The following is a 19880-nucleotide window of genomic DNA, read 5'->3' as shown; positions in this document are numbered from 1 at the left end:
GGAAACATTTAATGACGTGGAAATGTTCCTATTATGGTACAAAGTAAGAGCATTACATTATATAACAGGATGTTTTTTGCAGTCCACATTTTATTAGAATTTATGTACATTTTAAAAGTTGGGACCAAAACCAAATGGTTAACAATGGTTAGATCTGGATAGTAAGAAAATGTGATTCCTTGGGTTTTCTTTACATTTTTAAGGCAAACGTATGTTACTTTTATTTGTTTCTATTTTGCATTTTCTTTCTTTTTTTGAAATCTTTATGTTTGTTTGTTTAAAGAAAGAAAAAAGTGGAATGGATTGTGCCCTGTGTTCCTCCAACCTTGCTTCTGGGGGTCCCCACTTTTCTCCTCCCCAGCCCTTCTTGGTGTCCCTGCAGCTCAGCCCCAACTTTTACCCTCCCCCCACCCTGCAGTGGTGCTCAGCCTCTCCCACCCAACGCAGGCAGGAGGCTAAAGCAGAAGTTAGAAAATACTCAGGAACCCCGAGGAGCTCTCCCATTTTAAAAGCCAGCAGATCAATAGCTTATTTTATCCAAGAATTAGGCCAACGGAGGATGCATATTGGAGGCTGGGGAGAGTTGAATGAGCCCTAAAGATACATAAATTAGAGATAAAGACACAGCAAAAATTGAGACCGAAGAAGACTAATAATCGGTGCTTCGGCATAAAGGAAACTGTCTTGCCAGATTAACAAGTAGGAAAAAAACCCTCTGCCTTCAAAGCCTCTGCTGACATAAAAATACTTACTGTATAGCTATTAAAAAAAAAAAAAAAAACCCAGGAAGAATCCCTCTTCATGTTATGGTGAGGGTAAGATGTCATATTAATCAGGGAAATTTAAATATTGACTGGCTATCAGATGGTATCAAGAAATTGTTGATAATTTTGTGAGTGGTAAAAATGGCATTTAGTTACATAAGAAAATATTCTTATCTTTTAATATAGGGATTAATGTAGGAACTTAATGGGTTTATGTAGGGATGAAATGACAATGTCTGGAATTTGCTTTAAAACCAAAAAGACAGAGAAAGAGAAGGCACAGAGACATAATCTCCAGGAATTTTCAGAGGCTGTAGGCACTAACAGAATTCTACCCATAATTTACATCCTGAGGGTCATACTTGTGCCATAGACAGAATGTCTCTGCTTTGAGCCCTGTTAACATTTAGGTCTGAAAGCTGTATTTATATCAGATCATGAGAGAAATAACAAGGGAAATCAATGGCTTCTGAGCCTGCCTGAAAATGGTAGCTCTGCAAAATCCCGGTCCAGGTCTCACCAGCCAGTAAGTTTAAATTGGGGTCACATTTTCTTTCATACACAAATTGTGATAAGGGGAGCCTCCTCCACACGAGCAGCACAGAAATGGAACAGCCCCTAGGCTCCTGCTCCCAGGGGTTCCCTGAGCATCTTTCCAGGACACTGTCTCAGTTGTGTTCAGGAGGCGGTCCCCACCTCTTACGCTCCTGCCTCTTTGCCACGACCACCTGGGCCAGAAGTGCTCTGCTGGGCACAGCTGCCAACCCTGGTGTCTCCTCTGGCTGCTGCCACCCCTCTGATCCTAGGGAGCTTCCCCCTTTGCTCCTTCCTCTTAAGATAGGAATGAGAACTTAATTCTTCATAGCGCACCTGAGAGCAGGCTCCTTGGGACAAAGTTTTATGAAAGGCTGGGGGATCAAAGCAAGTGGAACACCGACGGTGACATCCAGCTGCTCCTTGAAGGGGCTCTTCTGAGAGCCCCAGGGTCCCGTGAGAGGACTGCCCCTCTGCTTAGCTGCCATTCCTGCCTCCAGGAAGCTGGGGCTATTTTATCCCTCCATATGAAGATGTTCCAGGCATTGCCGCACCCTACACCTTACCACCCAACGCTATTCGAAGAAGAAGAAGTTTATCACACAGGTCCTCCTGTCCTGGCCCGCCTCCTGGGATGCTTGCCACTGTGGAATACCCACACACGTCAGAGGAAACCCCCCTCACACTAGAGGCTCGCACTACAAAGGATACCATTGGTACCTGCTGCGTTGTGGCATGACCACCCAACTTGCAAGACTCAGAGTCTGTCCAGGTTGGGCGATGCCAAGTCCATGCCCGCTCCCATGCAGTTCCCCTTCCAGAGCAGGATGTCCATTCCTACCCACTCCTGTGGCACCTTACTTAGGATTTTCTACAAATGCTGGTTCCTCAAGAAGCAACAACCGTTTGCAGCTCCATGCACTCCAAGTTTATACCAAGCCAAGAAAATTCCCTCCTTTCCCTCCACCCCAAGCCACAGAGTCCCTGGGTCCTAGTACTGAAGACTTGAGTGGAAAACCTTTGTGATATGTTTGTGGAAGACTTTCCAGTTTCCACAAGAGCACTGGCTGGGTAATGGATTTATATTTGTGGGGAGCTTCTCCAAAGATAAATTTAAGACTCCACCCTTGGAAGATTAAAAAAAAAAATTGTTCCAAACTTTACATGGTTCTTACTCCAACTTCTACATCAGGATTTCAAATTTCCTAGGTCTTGATCTCACCACTTAGGGCATAAGTTTTCCACTACTTTTTAACAAAGGCTTAGATACAAACAATTAAACAGCCAGATGTAGAATATATACGTGAGTCAGTTTCTTTTCAAGCAGGGGCCTGTAAGCTTTTTTTGTAAAGAGCCAGATAGAGAATATTTTAGGCCTTTCAGACTGTGGAGTCTCTGTCCAACTACCCAACTAGTTGTCACAGAAAAGCAGCCGTAGACAATATGTAAATGTTGGACATGGCTGTGTGCCAATAAAATATTTATTTACAAAAAACAGGAGGCCAGCTGGCAGGTGACTCCTTCTGAGATGAAAGATAAGATTAGATTCTGACTCTCAAGATACAATCTAGTTAAGGTAGAATCCAGGTGACAAAATAAACCAACATGCCAAACACACTCCTACCAAACAAGGAGTGTAAAGGCCCTGAAGAGACCCTGAAAAGTGGGGGATGGAGCAGGATAAAGTGAAGTCAGTCAAGGTTTTGGGAGACTTCTATTTTTTTTTTATTAAATTTATTGGGGTGACAATTGTTAGTAAATTTACATAGATTTCAGGTGTACAATTCTGTATTACATCAACTATAAATCCCATTTTGTGTTCACCACCCAGAGTCAGTTCTCCTTCCATCACCATATATCTGATCCCCCTTACCCTCATCATGGATGGATCTTGAGAGTATAACGCTAAGTGAAATAAGTCAGACAGAAAAAGCAGAGAACCCTATGATTTCACTGATATGTGGTATATAAACCAAAACAACAAAAGAACAAGACAAACAAATGAGAAAGAAAAACTCATAGGGAGACTTCTATTTTTAAATGCAAGCTTTGCAGGTGTGACATACTTGGATCGTTTGGGCTGGGGAAGGAATTTGTTTTTTAAGGGTAAATACTCATTTACTCATAAGCAGCTATGTGCTGGGAAACTATCCCACATTCCCTCAGTGGAAAGAACTGTGCCATGTGTCTCCCTACAATGGGGTTCAGTTTAATTCAACAAACATTTTTAACCCCAACTGTGTGAAAACACTAACAGAAAAGCACCTATTAAGAGGGTGGGGTTCCTACCACTCACCTAATCATAGACCCCAGGTTTTCTGATAGCCGGGTGCACGAGTTCCCTTGTTGACAAGAAGGCATTAGAGTTGATGATGCACGTGTCAGTTGGTCGTACAGCTCAGTTACGTAGCTCAGAGCGTTCAGTGTCCACTTCAGCTGTGGTAGGAAGTATGCATGCTTTTCTTGAAACATTGGTCATTTATATAGTTACATCTCTATGAAGATTGCCATTGCAAAGTGACTTACAAACTTAAAACTCCATGCTGGAGCATACGATTATACCAGCTGAGAATGAACGTCTTGCCTCATTTGCAGCATCTGAAACCATTGGGCTTTGCCTGCATTTCAAGGAGTACCTACCTCCTTTCTTTTTCCGCAGCCTTGTACGGGAACCAAGAGTATAAGATGGCCTAAGCAGTTTTGCACACATGAACTGTAAACATTTCCCTAAGACCATCAGGAAATTTGTGTTGAGTTAGAACACAGCTACTGAAGCCTGGAGAATGAGCTTTCCTTCTGCCTAACCTGGTACAAGACAGGTTCATGGCTCTATTTCACTATGAGTTAACTTGGTTTAGTCTCTTAGGAAAAAAAGCTGTGCGAAACCACGAGGGGATTCTAAGGAACCTCTTATGTGTTGAATGCAAGCACCATTTATTCATTCATTCATTGATTCCATCTTCAGTGTCTCAGGCTCTTGGTAAGCACTCAGATACAAAAAGAAGCCCTATTTTGCAAGAAAGAGAGTACATTGCAATGCTGTGTGATACGTGCTTTGTGGGAATGAGGACAGCGGAGGGGACATTGGGGTGGAGTTTGAAGGAAAAGATAGGAATCAGATGAAGTGGGGTGGGCGTTGTAGGCAGAAGGAAATAGCAGAAGGCGTGGCATCTTGGAGGACAGTGAGACTTTGGAATGCTGGCGACCTGGGGACTGAGGCATGGGAATGGAAGGGGGAGCATGTGGCTTCCTGGGGTCGTGTGCCTTCCTGAGGGCTCTGGACTTGAGCCTGTGGGCCTGGGGAAGCAAGTTACAGCAGTGACTCCTCCCTGCGCCTTCTCCCCAAAGGGCCACCCTGAACGATCTTCAGGTGGGCAAGTATTGTACGAGATAAAAACTCAATAACACTTGTTAAAGATGGTAAAGCAGGCTTTATCCAGGCGCATTGTGACAGGGGTAGGGACCCCTGCAGTGGGATTTTTGCTGTGGGGGATCGAGATTGGGCTGAACTCTGAATGAATACAACATGAGCAAGTGGGAACTGATGGCGAGGAGGTGGGGGGTGGGGGGTCAGGAGATGGAAAATGACTAAGAGGAAACATCAGGGGTACGGGGGATTATTGGTGTAGGTGGGCCAGGGTAATCAGACTTCAAGGTGAATGGTGGAGGAGAAGCAACCTAATTAGATATTAATATGGATACAGGGTGGGGGTGGGGTTCTGGTTAAACTGACAGCACGGTTCATGCTAAAAGTAGATTTTACAAGGAAGTATATACGTGGGCCTAGGAGAAGTTGCAGGAGACTGACTAAAGTTTGGTCAAGCGAAAAATCTTTGTTAGTGTCAATAGATAGAGAGGGGCAGGAGTCTAGTGGTGAAAAGCACAGATGCAGGAATCAGCCCACGCAGGTTTGAGTCCTGGCTTTGCCATTTACTAGCTGTGACACCTTGAACAAGTGACTTAACTTGTCCTCAACTGTAACATAGGGAAATAATAATCCTGTTCAAGGTGCATTTAAAGTGCTAGGTCATTTGTTTCATTTATTCTTTTGTCTAATACTGTCAGAAGTGTCGATGTTAAGCTACATCCAAACCTATAGAAAATTTCTTTAAGAGCTTATTGGAGCCAAAACTGACAACATGCCAGGAAGCAAGATCTCAAATGCTTCAGGGAGTGACAGGTGGGCAGTTTTTCTCCTGTGGATAGTTATGCTTATTTCAAAGGTGTGTTACCCTAGATGCACAGAAACAATGGACAGGGCTTGCTTAAGGCACAGATAAGCCTTTTACTAAGAAGTTATAGGCCTGGGGCCTGACTACCCCCCATGACCTGCCCAGTGAGGAATTTATGATCAGATCACCCTGTGAGGTTACTTTCTGTAGAACCCCTTTGTCATCCACAGAAATGTCTAGAAAGGCTGAACTGGCATCAGAAGCTGCAGGGCCACTATGAGAATTGAGCCATACACATGGGAATACATACAATGCATTCATTCTAGAAATGAAAACAATATAAAGTGACTTGCTCTGCCCCTCGTGTATGAAGTTCACCAGCATACCAGTAGCTTCTACCTAAAAGCCGGAGCTACCAACTTTATAGGATAAGAAGAAGCAAAGACAGAGCCCGGTAACAATCAGGCTGTGGTAGAAAACCAGAAAAGTTTCACTGAGCTCTTAGCTCTCCTGTTGTTGAAGTGCTGATACGGGCTTTGAAGGGAATGGCTGAGGCCTCAGATCCTCTGAGGTGTGTTTAATGCTTTTATTAGACAATAAGCCTCCTAGGAAAGCTCATGGGGTCTTCTAAGAAATTGGTCCCAGTACAAATACCACCACACTTTGTGGTATAAAAAATGTGTTAAAACAGCTTTCCGGACTGCTGAGGAAGCAGGAGACCAGCCCCCTGCTTCTTGACACATTTTGAACATCAAATGTGAACCTGCTGACAGAGGCTGCAAAGTGACCTTTAGTTGGTTCTGCCTGAGAACCAGGTTATTTCATTAACTTCACAGAATAGTCTACAGTGGTGATAGAACCTATTTTAAGGGAGTTCTTTGTATTAAAGTCTCTAAGAAAAATAGATGTCCTGGGTGACACGTGCACAGAAATATATTTTGCATGTTCCCCTCTGCCTTTCCTCTTCCCTTTTAACATCCAAGGGGCATTCATCCAAGCTGCAGAGATTTTCCTGTGCCCTGGATGAACAAAGTGAGATGGTATCTAGCCTTGTTTTCCCTGGGAATGAATTTGTGTATTTAATCCTCATAGCAACCCAATAAAGGAGTACAGTAGGTGGGACCTTACCTCTATCTTTAGAGATGAGGAAACAGGAAGTTAAAGAGAGATTAAGCCGCTTTTCCAAGATCACACAGCTCCTAAGGGTAGCACCTGGGACTCAGGCAGAGTGTCAGGTTTCATTCTGGAATATTCTGTTCCAGGGACTGTGCCCAGGGACCAGGGCCTGGAAAGAATGGCCTGGGGAAGGCAGCTGTACATAAATAACTAGGTTGTTCCTTCAATCCACACGTTGACAGAGCTCCTGTTACGTGCTGGGCACTGAGGACATACTGTGAACAGGCAGATTCTAGGTCTGCCATCAAGGAGCTGATAGTCTAGTGAGAAAGACAGATGTTCAATGAACCCGTTGATAAAAAAAAATGTGAAACATGACATGAACAGGATGCCGAGTGAGGACGACTGGAGAGCCTGATTCGGCGTGGAGACCCGGGGAAGGCCTCTGAGGCAAGAACTGGAGAGTAGCAAAGGGTAGGGAAAAGTGGTCCGCTAGAGGGAAGAGTCTTAGTACGTCCCTGAAATGGGCAGGCGCTTGGTCTGCTCCAGAAGAAGGCAGGAGGAGGGTGAGGCCAAGGGAAGGTGGCACAAATGGGGACCGAGAGGCAGGCAAGCACCCTTCCTGCAGAGCCTTGTCAGCTGGAGCAGGGATTGTCTGTGTTACCTGAGGTGCCATCGGAGGCTTATACCTGCGTGTGAAATGGCCTGATTTATGTTTTTAGAAGATCTCTTTAGGGACGATGCGATGAAGAAATACCGAGGGATTGTGGAAGAAGGAGTGAGGGAATGAATGAGTTAACACTTGAGCGCCTTCTATTTGTTCGGTGACACACTTCACATTGAGCATTTCATTCACTAATAATGGAGGCTGTGTGCTAAGTACAAATTAAGTTCTAGGCACTGGACTAGGCGTGTGTTAGATGTGTCTCATCCTCCTAACAGCTGTGCAGGCTGTGTACTCCTCACAATTAACCTTTAAGAGGTAGAGGCATTTAAAACCTCCATTTGATAGATAGGGAAACTAAATCTGGGAGGAGAAAGCGGGGATTTGGGCCCAGTCTATCCCCTCAGAGCCCATGCTTGTCTCTCTCCATGCCGATGGCTTCTCTGCTGCTGACAGAAAGACAGAATCATCCCAATCCCAGGGTGCAACAGTGAGTTCCTTGGATGTGGTGTACGTTCACAATTGTGAAGCCCCATCAATGCCAGACGAAACAAAAACTTCCAATAACGAAGTTAATTCTGACACCTTAATCACTAGGTGGAGAGATGGTCACACAAGCTTTATTTTCCAGTGGGTGGCAGCTTCATCAGAGAGCTCTCAAAAGGAGTCTTTTGCTCTCGGGTGTTTATTTTTAAAACATGCTATTGTTTAGCAAACAGCAACGGCTTCCTTTGTAGTGTTTTTATAAAAAGTTCAAATAGATTATTACTGTGTTGGCCACGAGCCAGCACCCCAGCTCATCAGAGCCTCTTCTGATGAGGTGAAAAACCAAGTGTGGTTTCTTAACACACAGAGGTAGCAGGTGCCCCTAACTTCTAAGGACAACTTTGGTTTGTATCCCTGTTTCTAGGTCACAGCCCAGCCTCAGAATTGTCCCTGGTTTTAAAGCACAACCATGGGCTCACTGGTAACTGGATTTGATAAAGAAAAAAAAAATCCAGTGACACTTGTTAAAGATAATAAAGCAGACTTCATTCAAGACCATCAAGATAGGAGTAGGCACCGTGACAATGGTATTTTGCAGTGGAGGAGAGAGATTGGGCTCAACTCTGATTACAGCATGGGCAAGTGGGAATTGATGGCCAAGAGCAGGGTCGTGGGTCAGGAGATGGACAATTACTAGAGGAAACATCCTGGGTAAGGGGGATTCTGGCTAAACTGACCTAACCTGCTTCTTGTTGAAGATAGTGTGATCAGACATCATCTGGTGGATAATGGAGGACAATATCTGATAAGCTGATCAGATACCAAGGGTGATCAGGTATCAGGTAGGGGCTTCTGGTTAAACTAACTCAGCAGGTTTCTTGCCAGAACTGGAGTTTGTAAGGAAGTACACGGATGGGCCTAGGAGAAGGTCCATAAGCCAGACTAAAGTGTGGTCAAGCAAAGAAAGTTTGTCAGAATCCTGCTTCTCTTTTTCTGGCCAATGCAAGTGCTACCTGCTGCAAACTGCTCCTGGTCACCAGAGCCAGGTGGCACCTCTGGCTCCTCTGAGAGCTCGCAGCACCTGTGCTTTGCAAAGTCCAGTATTTAGACTGGATGGAAAAGATGCCATTTTTTTAAGTTTCCAATCTGTCACAGATCAATAGTTTTTGTAAACTATAATAAAATGAATTACTGGAAAAAGATATACAAAACAAAGACATACAAAATGCTAGCCGTATTTTTGGTTATTACAGTCAACAGATATAAAAATCATTGTCCAATTGCCATGAATGATTTTAAACACCTTTGATTTCTGTGGAGATCTCGTCACACCTGCTCTGTAATGTATCCGTGCACTGTCCCTTCTCCTTCAACTCCCAGAGGGGAGGTATCCAGTCCCAGAAGAAGTGACTTCTGGGAGTGGACTGTAAAGAGAGGTTGTCCTCTAGACTTCGCAGGACATAAGCCATGGCCTGAAAGCAAGGAAGCCAGGTGGCTATTGAGAGTAAAGTTCCAGGATAAAGCACGGTGATATTTCACCTGTTTTTAGGACTAAAATGGGTATGTCACGTGTCCTCCCCCAGTAAGGGATGGGGTCATATTTTTAAGCACTGTGTCATACTGGCTGTATCCACATGCTACACAGTCCAGACCTGCGCTACCCAATGGAACTTCCTGTGATGATGGAAATTTTCTTTATTGGTGTTGTCCATTGCAATAGCCACAAGCTGCATGTGGCTAGTGTGACTGAGAAACTGATGGAGAGGCACCCTCTTCAGAGTCCACCATCTAGACTAAGGTACCATTCACACGACATATCCATTGAGCCAAATCACACATTCTCCACAGGAGAAATAGCGCCCCAAGGCAACAAAAGCTGGTTTTGGGGAGCAAGGGAGAGAAACTTACTCTTTTTATGTGAAAAGCACATGTATACCGTTAGTACATAAACAGATATAAAGTTTGTCTATGATATTAAAATTTCATGGGAGTGGCCATTAGGGAAAAATGGCTGGGGGTAGGCGTGGGGTGGAGTACATACTAATGGAAAAAAAATGGTAGAGAGACACTAAGATAGTAAATGTGTTCTCACATGGAGGTCTGTCATGGGTGGTCACCCTGGAAACCGAACCAAACTGCCATGTACAAGTGGTTTCTAAGGAGACTACCTGATGAGTTTCTAGACTCTGACACATTTGTATTTGTTGAAGATATTTCCACCGAGAATCTTACTATTATGAAGACTTTTATTGGAAGCTGGGTCCTGGAATAGAAAGTGCCCATGGCGAAATCATTAAGACAAATTAAGACATGTTAACATATGCTGGAAACAATTACCCACATAGATTTAATTTGTTTCACTGCTGGAAGAAAACCCTGAGAAGACACAAAACACATACCCGAGACCAGTTCTGCAGCCACCCTGTGAACCTGTCACCTATCAGCACCTAGGGACAGGTCGCTGCTTAAATTAGACATCTACGAAAGACTTGTATATCTGAAAATACATCCTCTACTAGGTCAGGGATACAGGTGCTTAGACAGGTTACTCAAGAGTTCTTTTCATTTTCTTGTTTTTCTTTTAAACTAGCATATTGTTATAAATAATGATAATTGTTTATCAAAATAATGCACAGAGCTCTAAAATGGAATAGACACATTTTATAATCATATGATATACTTAGAAAACTTATAAATATGCATTATTGTTATGCTTTTTTTTAAGAGACCCAAATCGAATATGAGATACTCCATTTGTTTCTGAATTACGGCTTTCAGTGTCGCTTGATGTTTTGTTGTTGTTGTTGTTATTATTGTTTGTTGCAGAATTTTTATTTTTAATTGTCTTCCCATTAGGAAAAGAAAGCCTTCTCAGCAAACTGTATTTTTCCCAAAGGAAGAGAATAGAATCTCTCATCAAGGTTACTCAAGGATGTGCTGTTGCAATATACCCATCATATATATACTGGGGCGGCCAAAACTATGTATACACATGACTTGTATTCATCTTTTGTTATCGGTATATATTGAGTATTACAATTTTAAAAGTTTTTTCCTTTCTTATAATGTGTATACATTTTTTGGCACCCTCTGTATATGGTAATTGCACAGTCTTGTCCAGCAGGTTGGGCCCTGCTGGAACCCTGAATGGGCCCTGAATAACATCCCGGGGTGGCTGCTAGAGGCCAGAGGCCCTTCTCTCAAAACAGTAACTTCCAAAGGAGCAATCGACAGCCAGAGGGATAGTGTGTTTAGAGTGAGAGATGATTTGTTCTGTCATCATAATGATGATAGCTTCCTTATAGATTTTTCTCGTACATCAGCTATGTTTCATTATATGTGAGGAGCATAATCTTCCAGTCGCTTAAAAAAATAGGTAGGCCTTTTATAGTGTGAGGAGCAAATATAAAAGCTACTCAAGACTACAGGTTTACTGCCTTTTCCTTGGGGTTGCTTCGTGACAACCTGTTTATTTTTCCTACTACCCTGTATTTCAGGTTTTTGCAAACAGTTATGGGACAACTCACGTGTGCTGCAGACTCAAAAAATCATTTTCTGTGGTGATCATTTGATTTAGAACATAATTCTCTTTTTGGAAATCAGGCAGGGTAGTCTGAAACCTCCAAATGACAGCTTGCTGAAAGATGGTTTGGTGGCTTCTCAGCTTGCCCCGTGTCCCACATAGAAATAGCCCATTTAGAGAAAGCTGCATCATTAACTCCAAGCATCTTTGATGAAGGGCAAGGCTTTCTAGCAAGGAGGGGTTTATGCCTTCCACCTCTACAGCTATCCTTGGCATAACTCTTGCAAGTCCAGGCAATATTCATTTTACTGGCAGCCAAAGACTATTTGAAACTAGATCTAATAATGTGGCCATAAATCTCTTACGTCACCTGTGCCCTCAGAACTTTTTATTTATATCCTGCCTCTTTAAAATGGACATTTTAAGGTATGTCACCACCAGAGCCATACACAATAAAATTGTTAACACAGAAGCAATTTGAAAATCATGAAAAGAAGAAGGAAACATGCTAGCCAGGATGGTTAATGAAATTACTATGATTTATTATTGAATTTGGCTCTGAGACTATCTAAAGATCCAGCAATAAGTGGGTGATTAAATACAATATGGTTCAGCCACATGACAGAAGATTATGTAGCCTTTAGAATTACCATCGGGGTGAATTTATAATAATAATAAATGCTTATATAATATAGTATTAAAAAGAGGAAAATGATTAAAAACTATACCATCTCAGCTCTGTTTACAAAATGTTGAGAAAAAAATACTGGAAGAAAATTCACCAGAATATTAGTATAAGTATGTCTGATGAGGTGAAGTGATTTTTGTTTCCTGACTTTTTTCTTTTCTTGATTTTTGTTTTCTTTTTTTCGTTTTTCAGATAATTATAATGAACATGTTACTTTTATAATCACATGTAAAGTTATCTTTTAAGTTGACTCTGAGCTTCCTGACAGAAAAGGCAGAAGGGGAAACAATCATGAGTTACACAATTTTCATTGTGTGATGAAATAACTTTCTCAGTTCTTCAAGATAAACTTTTCCTTGATACTGAATTCCAAAAGGATGTTGAGTGCTGTACAAATCTTGAGCAAGTTCTTAGAGCAAATGTAGATGGAGGGGGGCTCCTTCTGACTATGTCTTATGACTACCCCCCAGGGGAGCCAAAGGCATGGCACTCGCTATGGGTTGAGGCAATGAGGATTTGCCAGATGGGGAATGGTCACTCACTAGGCTCCCATCTCTCAATGTTGTTTGGAATTCTTTTTTAATTAAAGTTTATTGGGGTGACAATTATTAGTAAAGTTACATAGATTTCAAGTGTACAATTCTATAGTACATCATCTATATATCATGTTGTGTGTTCACCACCCGGAAATATAAGGTGATGGAAGGAGAACTGTTTGGAATTTTTGAAGTGCTTCTTTTGCCCTTCGCATTTTACCCAAACAAATGTGTGAGATATACCTCGCAGATCCAGAGATAGCTCTCAGCTCTTTATTTCACACCTAAAGGATTGAATCACCACCAATCCTGGAAATCAGTCTCTTAAAAAGCAATGTAATTTGACTTCTCCCCTCTTCCCATTTTAGGTGTTGCTGCGCTGGATTCCAATGTATCTGGAAAAATTGGTCTGCGTGCTGTTGTATATTATTTCTGTACCACTGTCATTGCTGTAATTCTAGGTAAAGTGTATTTCTGAATCCCTTTTCCTCTGCATAATTGTGACTTTTCGTTTAAAAGTAGTTGGACTTTTTAAATATATAATTTTTTAAAAATCAGAAAGTTGTATTGTCACCCTACCATGAAACTTTTGGCTTGAAGTCTACACAGCCCCTTTTATATGAAGAAAATAGAATACTGACTGAATTTCAGCCACAATACTTTTCACTAATGTCTCCAGTAAGAAACAGAATGAGCATGATGGCGTGTGCCTTATCAGGATCACGGGATAGAGGGAAGTGAAGCTGAGAGCTTATACAATCTTTAAACTTGTTAGTCAATAATAGTGGAATTGAGTCATTATAAAAGATTTTCAGAAAGATGGCATTTGAGTTCATTTCAAATTTCACATAGTACTGAAAGCTAATGGCTAACAGAGTCTTGCCAAGTATAAATTCCATATGAAGAAAGGGAGAAAGTTCTGATAAGGGAATACCTGCTCTTGTACCTTGGCATTCTTTTGTGAAGAAAGTATGGTCCATCCTTTGTGACCTAGTGTGACATTTTAAGAAGGATGCCCAAAGTGAGAAGAGCAGAAGGGAATGTACTCAGATGTAGCCAGCTTAACCCTCGCAGCTTTGCTTTAATGAACTGATAAGACGCGGGGAGGTTTTAGAGTTACTAGGCCAGGGGACCTAGGAAGGCCTGAATCCTGCCTTAAACCAAAGCCACATCTCCTCACAAGCTTCCTGAGGGAGAACAACACAAAGGAAAAAGCTGGGTGTGTATCTTTTCTGTAACCCTGAGAAAGAAGAGTGGACCACGTCCACTCGTGGCCCTTCCACTGCCCAGTGACAACTCCTACTAGCAAAACTGACCCATTCAGCATCCTGGAAGTCCTACCCGCTTGGATTGGCTTTCCCTCTTAGGAGGCGCAATAAAGGGCATGGGGACTTTTGTCTTCTTCATTCCTCTCCTAACAACCTCCGAAGCCTTGATCTCCTACAGCCTCCCACCTCTGCTCAGACACCTCAAGTGACCACAACCCATTACGTCAAAGGCCAAAATGGCACTTTCAGGTGTTCTCCATTTGGACAGTTCTTCCTTACAGTAAGAACTATGTCCCCGTAACTCCTATTTTTTTCCTCATTCCACCCCCTGAAAGTCACACGGAACAACAACTTTTCCCAACCCTAACCTGTTTTGAGTTATACAACAGCTTTCCGGATATTTGAAGGCTTGTGGTATGGAAGGAAAAGAAGGCTTGATCTGTGTGACCCTCAGGAAAATAACCAGCATCTGTGGGTAAGAGTTGCAGAAAGATATTGAACGAGTGCCTTGAGTTGGAAAATAAATCACCCTCACCTCCTGCCTAAGCTGACATCATAAGCTAACGAGAAAAAGAAAATTTTCACCAGCAGGTGTTTCCAGAACCAATTCTGGAATGTAACCCCTTCCTTTTTAAAGAAAAACACAGGGAGAGTTCTTCTGATTCATTTAAATGGAAAAGTAAGGCTGCGGCTGAGGTCCCAGCAAAGACTGAGCATTTTGGTTGGCCCTCCGGGTCCCCATCCCAGGATTGCCTGGTACCACGAGGCCCACTGGTTCTAAGAAAGGTGCACGAGGGGTGCCAGGTGCCCTGGAAGGGTCTTAATGCTTGTGGGTGCTGTCCTTGGCCACAGGTATTGTGCTGGTGGTGAGCATCCAGCCTGGCGTCACCCAGAAAGTGGATGAAATTGACAGGACAGGCAGCAGCCCTGACGTCAGCACGGTGGATGCCATGTTAGACCTGATCAGGTGAGTGTCTTGCCGGCAGGGTGGCTTCGTAGGCATGTGACCTGTGTGGTCACACAGGCCCCCGTGTTTGGTTTAATGCTCAGCTGTCATTGTCTTGAAATTTTTAATAATTTTTAAATTGTGCATTTTCATTTTGCCTTGGACCCTGCAAATTACAGAGTCAGTCCTGCTTGCCAGGGTGTGGTTCCAACAGGGAGCAGAAGGAACAGGTTCCTCTATCAGGATTCAGGATGGACAGAGATGCAGAAAGTATACTTGGTGCATTAAGATGTTAGGCTGGGTTGCATGGTCAGTTCTGAAGCACACTTGAAGAAATAAATGTTTTGATTGTACAGGAAAAATCCTCTTATCTGAAGCATTCGAGGCTGGAAATTGGTTAATAGATAGCAATTAAAGCAGAGAATCATAAAATAATGACAGATATGCATTACATATTTTGTTTACACTTAAAACTTAAATGCATTTATTTGCCAATTTTTTAATGTAGGGTCAAGGTTTTTGAGTGTGTCAGCTGATTGTAATTTTATATTATTTCTGTTGCATATGCTGCCCTTACAAATGCATCATCTACAATTTCCAGATTCAGTTTCATGAAATGGAGCAGGCAACTTGCAAAGAAAGCTGACTGCTGAATCCTTCCAGTTTTTATTTCAGTTGTCTTCCCACACCTAATTTAACCACAGAAATGTTAGTCATTTGTCTTGATTGAGTTTCCAGGCACTCAGCTTAGTTTTTATAGAAACCATACCTTCCATTTCACTCTTATATTTCATTGATTTACATAATTTTCAATTCCGTAATTACGATGATAATTGCAATTGGCATAAAGAATTTGGCAAGAAATGTAATGGACTCTTGGTAAGCATACGTTCTCGTCAATGAAAATAGAAATATGCAGAATCTTAAAGAGGTTTCTAACTGTGAGTGTCCACCTGCCAATACAGTGTTTCACCAAGGACAGCAAGCGTATCGGTTACTCAGTGAATCAGTTAAGTGACGTTGATGAGGAGAGCGTTCTATACTTGGTTGAAACTTAACTGGGAAAAATAAATCTTAATACAAAGAAGTATTATGCAAAGGAGAAGCCAGAAGAGAAACCATAGAACTAATTCTACATTACACTCATTTCCACCATTGTACCAATGTGTTGGTTATGACAAACAAAACACTTTTGCTTTCACATAATACTGCTTTTCATGTCTCCAACAGGAATATGTTCCCTGAGAACCTTATCCAAGCCTGTTTTCAGCAGGTAATATTGACTTTTGCCCTCAAATTGCTCCCCTCTTCCCATTACCAATTAAGATTTTCTTTTCCTGCTCTGACCCAATGAATGGAATTAGCCCATCAAAAACGGTAGGAAATGTACCGTGAATGGAGGGATTTCAGGTGACTCCTCTGTTCCATATCCCTGGTCATTCCAGCCACAGAGAATCCCTGTTGTAGCTTGCCCTGCTCCCTTTTCCATTAAGCTGTTTTTCCCCCAAAGAGCTCAAATGGAGCAAGTAAGGAACTTGTCAAACAAATGAGTGTTTTAAAATGTGGTTCCTAGTATCAATCTTTGGAGAACCACATTATATTTGTGAAGAAACTTAGACTGTCTGCAGGTGCCATGCAGTTAAAAAAAAAAAAAAAAAAGTAGTCCTCCATCTTCTCTTTCCGTTCCCTTGTGGGGAAATCAGTGTCTGATACGCATGGGTGGTTAGTGTTCCTGGTATTCGGTTTTTTCCTTAATCATTCTCTCCCCATTGCTGGCACTCTACAGAGCAATGTAACAAAGCCGTGATTTTTTCTCTAGGAAGATTTAACAATCTCTTCCCTCCATTTCCTTCAAGCCTTTTTCTCTCGTTTATCTATGCACTTAGACAGCTGAGTCTATCACACACTGCTGAATTTATTTACATAAATTACATGAACAGAGACCTCTATGTGTACCAACAAAATGGCAATTAAACTGCTCCCTGCCGACCTCCAAGCAGCACAGAACCACCTCTGTTTCAGGGGTGCCTTTGCATTTCAGCCACAGTGGTCGCCTGTAAGGTTCTTGGTATTGGCAGAGCCTCATAGGAGTGACATTTATGCCTGGTGTCATGTATACTAGCTCTTTCTTACATCTCTCGGCTGAATCTGTGCAGAACCAGAAAGGGCTGAAGGAAGGAGATTCAACAGAAATCGCATGGAATAGCCCAAAGGGAATGCTGATTTTGGAATAACCGCATAGTTGTTGATATTTATTAAAGTCATAGTGACAACATTTATCAAAGTGATGAGGTGTTTCTTCCAGACTACAAATCGTAAATGAATAAATAAATAGAAACAAAAAAATGATTGACAGGATCCCTGTAGAGTCTGTCTGTTGACACACGTACAAATAAAACCTATACTTTCTTTCACATTGTTGCTCCATTCATGTGTCCTTCATTATGGACGTGGGAGGACATTCTGACATCATTGAATGGTGGCTGTGGGAGTAAGCGGTTGGATTTCTCAATTCCACTTTTGGTTCCAAAGCCTCATAAAAGGTACTGTGAAAACCTGGAGCCAACAGAGCCCTCTGAAGCAGAACCCTGCAGTGGCCCTTGTTTGGTCCAAGTAACGTATTCCTGTGGTGTAGCCTCGGGTGCTCAACAAACTCTTCCTTCGTTTATTTCTTCGTCCTTTTTTCCCCTCCAACTTGCAGTATAAAACCACGCGTGAAGAAGTGAAGCCTCCCAGTGAGCCAGAGATGAACATAACAGAAGTATCTGTCACTCCTGCCATGACAACTGCTATTTCCAAGGTACCATTTCCTTCCTTCTCACCCGTGCTCCTTCCCCAGTAGGCAGAGGCTGAGTCGTGAGTCGTGAGCAGGAGGGGGAACACAGTCAACCCTCATCACTCGTGTGTTCCACAGTTGTGAATTCACCTAAAATGTATTTGCAACCTCTGAGTCAACATGCAAGGCCCGTTTGTGTCCTTTGTAGACACGCAAAGAGCAGTGAAAATGTTAAGTCACCCTGTGCCAATGTTCCCAGCTGAGGCTGAACAAAGCAAAGCTCTGCCTTCTTGCTTCAGCTCTCGTACTATAAACAAACATCCTTTTTGTTGTGTGTTTATGCCACAGTTTTCACACTTTTGTGCATTTTCATGGTGATTTTGCTGTTTATATATTTTTTAATTTTTATTAAATTTATTAGGGTGATATTAGTTAGTAAAATTATAGGTTTCGGGCAGCCAGATGACTCAGTTGGTTAGAGCGCAAGCTCTGAGAACAGGGTTGCCGGTTCGATTCCCACATAGGCCAGTGAGCTGTGCCCTCAGCATCTAGGTTGAAGACAATGAGCTGCTGCTGAGCCCCCGGAAGGTGGCCGGATGGCTCAGTTGGTTATACAACATGTGCTCTTAACAACAAGGTTGCCGGTTGGACTCCTGCATGGGATGGTGGGTTGCGCGCCCCCCCCAAAAAATATATATATATAGGTTTCAAGTGTACAATTCTCTAATACATCATCTATATATTGCATTGTGTGTTTACCACCAAAAGTCAAATTTCTTTCTATCACCATATATTTGATCACCTATACCCTCTTCTGCCTCCCCTGTCCCTTACTCTCTGGTAACCATTAAACTGTTGTCTCTGTCTATGAGATTTTGTTTCTTTGTTTGTCTTGTTCCTTTGTTGCTTTTAGTTTTATATCCCACATATGAGTGAAGTCATATGGTTCTTGACTTTTTCTGTCTGACTTCTTTCACTTAGCATGATAATCTCAAGATCCATCCATGTTGTTGCAAATGGCACTATTTCATCTTGTCTTATGGCTGAGTAGTGTTCCATTATATACATGTACCACATCTTCTTTCTCCAGTCATCGATTGAAGGACACTTTGGTTGTTTCTATGTCCTGGCCACCATGAATAATGCTACAGTGAACATAGGGGTACATATATCTCTATGGATAAATGTTTTCAGATTTTTGGGGTAGATACCCAGAAGAGGGATTACTGGGTCATATGGTGATTCTATTCTTAAGTTTGTGAGGAACCTCCATACTGTTTTCCAGAGTGGCTGTACCAATTTACATTCCCACTAGCACTGTATGAGGGTTCCTTTTTCTCCAGAGCCTCTCCAACATTTGTTATTACTTGTCTTATTGATAATAGCCATTCTAACAGGTATGAGGTGGTATCTCATTATGGTTTTAATTTGCATTTCCTTCATAGCTAGTGAAGTTGAGCATTTTTTCATATATCTGTTGGCCATTAGTGTGTCTTCTTGGGAGAAGTGTCTGTTCAGGTCCTCTGCCCATATTTTAATTGGATTGTTTGTGTTTTTGTTGTTGAGTTTTATGAGTTCATTATATATTTGGGATATTAGCCCTTATCACAAGTGTTGTTCACAAATATCTTTTCCCATTTGGTTGGTGGCCTTTGTTTTGTTGATGGTTTCTTTTGCTGTGCATAAGTTTTTTTAGTTTGACATAGTCTCCATTCATTTATTTTTGCTTTTACTTCCCTTGCCTTTGAGGTCAAATTCATAAAATCCTCTCTGAACCCAACCAAGGTCCATAAGTTTAGTACCTGTGTTTTCTTCTACACAATTTATTGTTTCAGGTGTTACATTTATGTCTTTAAGTTAATTTTAGTACATGGTGACAGATGGCAGTCTAGTTTCATTCTTTTGCATGTGTCTTTCCAATTTTCCCAGCATCATTTATTGAAGAGGCTGTCTTTTCTTCGTTGTATGTTTCTGGCTCCTGTGTTGCAAATTATCTGCCCATATATGTGTCAGTTTATTTCTGAATTCTCAATTCAATTCCATTGGTGTGTGTGTCTGTTTTTCTGCCAATACCCTGCTGTTTTGATTATTGTCGCTTTGTACTATAAATTGAAGTCAGGGAGTGTGATACCTCTAGCTTTGTTCTTTCCTCTTAGGATTGCTTTGGATATTCAGGATCTTTTGTGATTCCACACAAATCTGATGATTTGTTGTTGTTGTTGTTCTATTTCTTTGAAAAATGCCATTGGGATTTTGATGAGGATTGCATTAAATTTGTATATTGCTTTGGGTAACATGGTCATTTTAACTATGTTGATTCTTCCAATCCATGAACACAGACTATCTTTCCATTCTTTGTGTCTTCTTCAATTTCTTTTAATAATATCTCATAGTTTTCAGAGTATAG

The 19880-nt window shown here is 41.9% G+C and overlaps 1 protein-coding gene across 1 annotated transcript in view; it reads left to right on the top strand.

Moving 5' to 3' along the window:
• Nucleotides 1–19880, top strand: part of SLC1A1 (solute carrier family 1 member 1) — a 74057-nt gene that overhangs the window by 38295 nt on the left and 15882 nt on the right. Inside the window, exons 3-6 of the mRNA XM_081066028.1 lie at nucleotides 12852–12944; nucleotides 14604–14718; nucleotides 15928–15970; nucleotides 17399–17497. Of these exons, the coding sequence (XP_080922154.1) occupies nucleotides 12852–12944; nucleotides 14604–14718; nucleotides 15928–15970; nucleotides 17399–17497 (350 nt within the window). The remainder of the gene's footprint in view (nucleotides 1–12851; nucleotides 12945–14603; nucleotides 14719–15927; nucleotides 15971–17398; nucleotides 17498–19880) is intronic.

This window comes from Rhinolophus hipposideros (genome assembly GCF_964194185.1).
Source record: "Rhinolophus hipposideros genome assembly, chromosome: 11".
In the NCBI taxonomy this organism is placed as follows: domain Eukaryota; kingdom Metazoa; phylum Chordata; class Mammalia; order Chiroptera; family Rhinolophidae; genus Rhinolophus; species Rhinolophus hipposideros.
This window is presented reverse-complemented; position numbering and strand designations above follow the sequence as displayed.